This window comes from Egretta garzetta, unplaced genomic scaffold (assembly GCF_000687185.1).
Source record: "Egretta garzetta isolate BGI_Z169 unplaced genomic scaffold, ASM68718v1 scaffold1550, whole genome shotgun sequence".
NCBI lineage: Eukaryota > Metazoa > Chordata > Aves > Pelecaniformes > Ardeidae > Egretta > Egretta garzetta.
In genome coordinates this window covers 1-2,336 of record NW_009258325.1, presented here as the reverse complement: position 1 = coordinate 2,336, position 2,336 = coordinate 1, and the positions used below count along the sequence as shown (strand labels likewise).

Here is a 2,336-nt window from a genome sequence, read left to right as displayed (position 1 = left end):
GCTCCGTCTTCCCTAGGAACGTGTACAAGGATCTCCGTCAGATCGAGCTGGCCTGTGATTCCCAGGAAGACGTGGACAGCTGGAAAGCCTCCTTCCTCCGAGCGGGAGTTTACCCAGAGAAAGACCAAGTAAACATTCCCTCGCGTTTGTCCGAGCCCTCCCGGAGCGGGCTGACCCCGGGGGGAGGCTGCCGGAGGACTTGGGAACCCCGGATTTGGGGTCTGTGGCAGTAGGTTCTCGGATACCTTGGAAAAAACGCCGTGGTATCGCGGGAGGGGACGACGTTTCTAACGCGGCGCTGGTTTGCGCTGGCCTGGCGGCCGATGGACCTGGTGGTGCCGGGCTACGGAATTAAACTCCCTGGTGGTGGCCGGGCTACGGAATTAAACTCCCTGGTGGTGGCCGGGCTACGGAATTAAACTCCCCTCTTTCCAAAACCAGCCGCCTAGGATGGAAATAGGTGGATAGGGATGGGGAATAAGCACGGAGCGGTTCTTTCCGGGTCTGTAACTTGCGCCCTGCTTTTTCCCTGCGCAGACGGAGAGCGAGGACGGCGCCCAGGAGAACACCTTCTCCATGGACCCTCAGCTGGAGCGCCAGGTGGAGACCATCCGCAACCTCGTCGACTCCTACGTCGGCATCATCAACAAGTCCATCCGGGACCTCATGCCAAAGACCATAATGCACCTCATGATCAACAATGTGAGTGGCTGCGCCGGGGGCGGAGGGAAGGCGGCCTCCGGGGACGCCCATTTCGGGGTTCTCCGGGCGGCAGAGGAGTCCCAGGCCCCCCTCGGCATCAGGAGTTGGGTGGGACGGAGCCCAAGAGCGGGATTTGAGCGTTGGATCCCTAATTTTGATGTCGGAATCAGGAGTTGGGTGGGCCACGGGATTTGAGCTTTGGATCCCTAATTTTGGTGTCGGCATCGGGAGTCGGGTGGGCTGTGACACCGAGACAGAGCCCAAGAGCGGGATTTGAGCTTTGGATCCCTCATTTTGGTGTTGGCATCGGGAGTTGGGTGGGCCGCGGTGCTGAGCCGGATCCCAAGAGCGGGATTTGAGCTTTGGATCCCTCATTTTGATGTCAGTGTTGGGAGTCGGGTGGGTTGCAATGCCGAGCCAGAGTCCAACAGCAGGATTTGAGCTTTGGATCCCATCAATGGGATTTGAGCTTTGGATCCCTCATTTTGATGTCGGTGTTGGGAGTCGGGTGGGCTGCGAAGCTGAGCCAGAGCCTGAGTGGGATTTGAGCTTTGGATCCCTCATTTTGATGTCAGTGTTGGGAGTCGGGTGGGTTGCAATGCCGAGCCAGAGTCCAACAGCAGGATTTGAGCTTTGGATCCCTCATTTTGATGTCAGTGTTGGGAGTCGGGTGGGTTGCAATGCCGAGCCAGAGTCCAACAGCAGGATTTGAGCTTTGGATCCTTAATTTTGATGTTGACGTTGGGAGTTGGGTGGGCTGTGAAGATGAGCCGGATCCCAAGAGCGGGATTTGAGCTTTGGATCCTTAATTTTGATGTTGACGTTGGGAGTTGGGTGGGCTGCTGGATTTGAGCTTTGGATCCATCATTTTGATGTCGGTGTTGGGAGTCGGGTGGGCTGCAAAGCTGAGCCGGAGCCCAAGAGTGGGGTTTGAGCTTTGGATCCTTCATTTTGGTGTTGGCATTGGGAGTCACTGAGCCAGATCCCAACAGCGGGATTTGAGCTTTGGATCCTTCATTTTGATGTCGGTGTTGGGAGTCGGGTGGGCCGTGGTGCCAAGCCGGATCCCAAGAGCGGGATTTGAGCTTTGGATCCCAACAGCAGGATCTGAGCTTTGGATCCCTCATTTTGATGTCGGTGTTGGGAGTCGGGTGGGCCGTGGTGCCAAGCCGGATCCCAAGAGCGGGATTTGAGCTTTGGATCCCAACAGCAGGATCTGAGCTTTGGATCCCTCATTTTGATGTCGGTGTTGGGAGTCGGGTGGGCTGCAAAGCTGAGCCGGAGCCCAAGTGGGATTTGAGCTTTGGATCCCTCATTTTGATGTCGGTGTCGGGAGTCGGGTGGACCGTGGTGCCGAGCTGGATCCCAAGAGTGGGATTTGAGCTTTGGATCCCTCATTTTGATGTCGGTGTTGGGAGTCGGGTGGGCCGCGGTGCCGAGCTGGAGCCCAAGAGCGGGATTTGAGCTTTGGATCCCTAATTTTGATGTTGGCGTTGGGAGTCGGATGGGTTGCAATGCCAAGCCAGAGTCCAACAGCGGGATTTGAGCTTTGGATCCCTAATTTTGATGTCGGTGTCGGGAGCTGGGTGGGCTGCAAAGCCGAGCCGGAGCCCAAGTGGGATTTGAGCTTTGGA

General features: G+C 56.9%; 1 protein-coding gene across 1 annotated transcript; it reads left to right on the top strand.

The window, feature by feature from the left end:
- The first annotated feature begins 6 nt into the window (after positions 1–6).
- LOC118452343 (dynamin-like) lies at positions 7–1,253 on the top strand. The gene is made up of 2 exons (XM_035894954.1): positions 7–128; positions 538–1,253. The coding sequence occupies exon 2, from the start codon at positions 577–579 to the stop codon at positions 895–897; it is 321 nt and encodes a 106-aa protein (XP_035750847.1). The 5' UTR covers positions 7–128; positions 538–576; the 3' UTR covers positions 898–1,253.
- Positions 1,254–2,336: the final 1,083 nt, after the last annotated feature.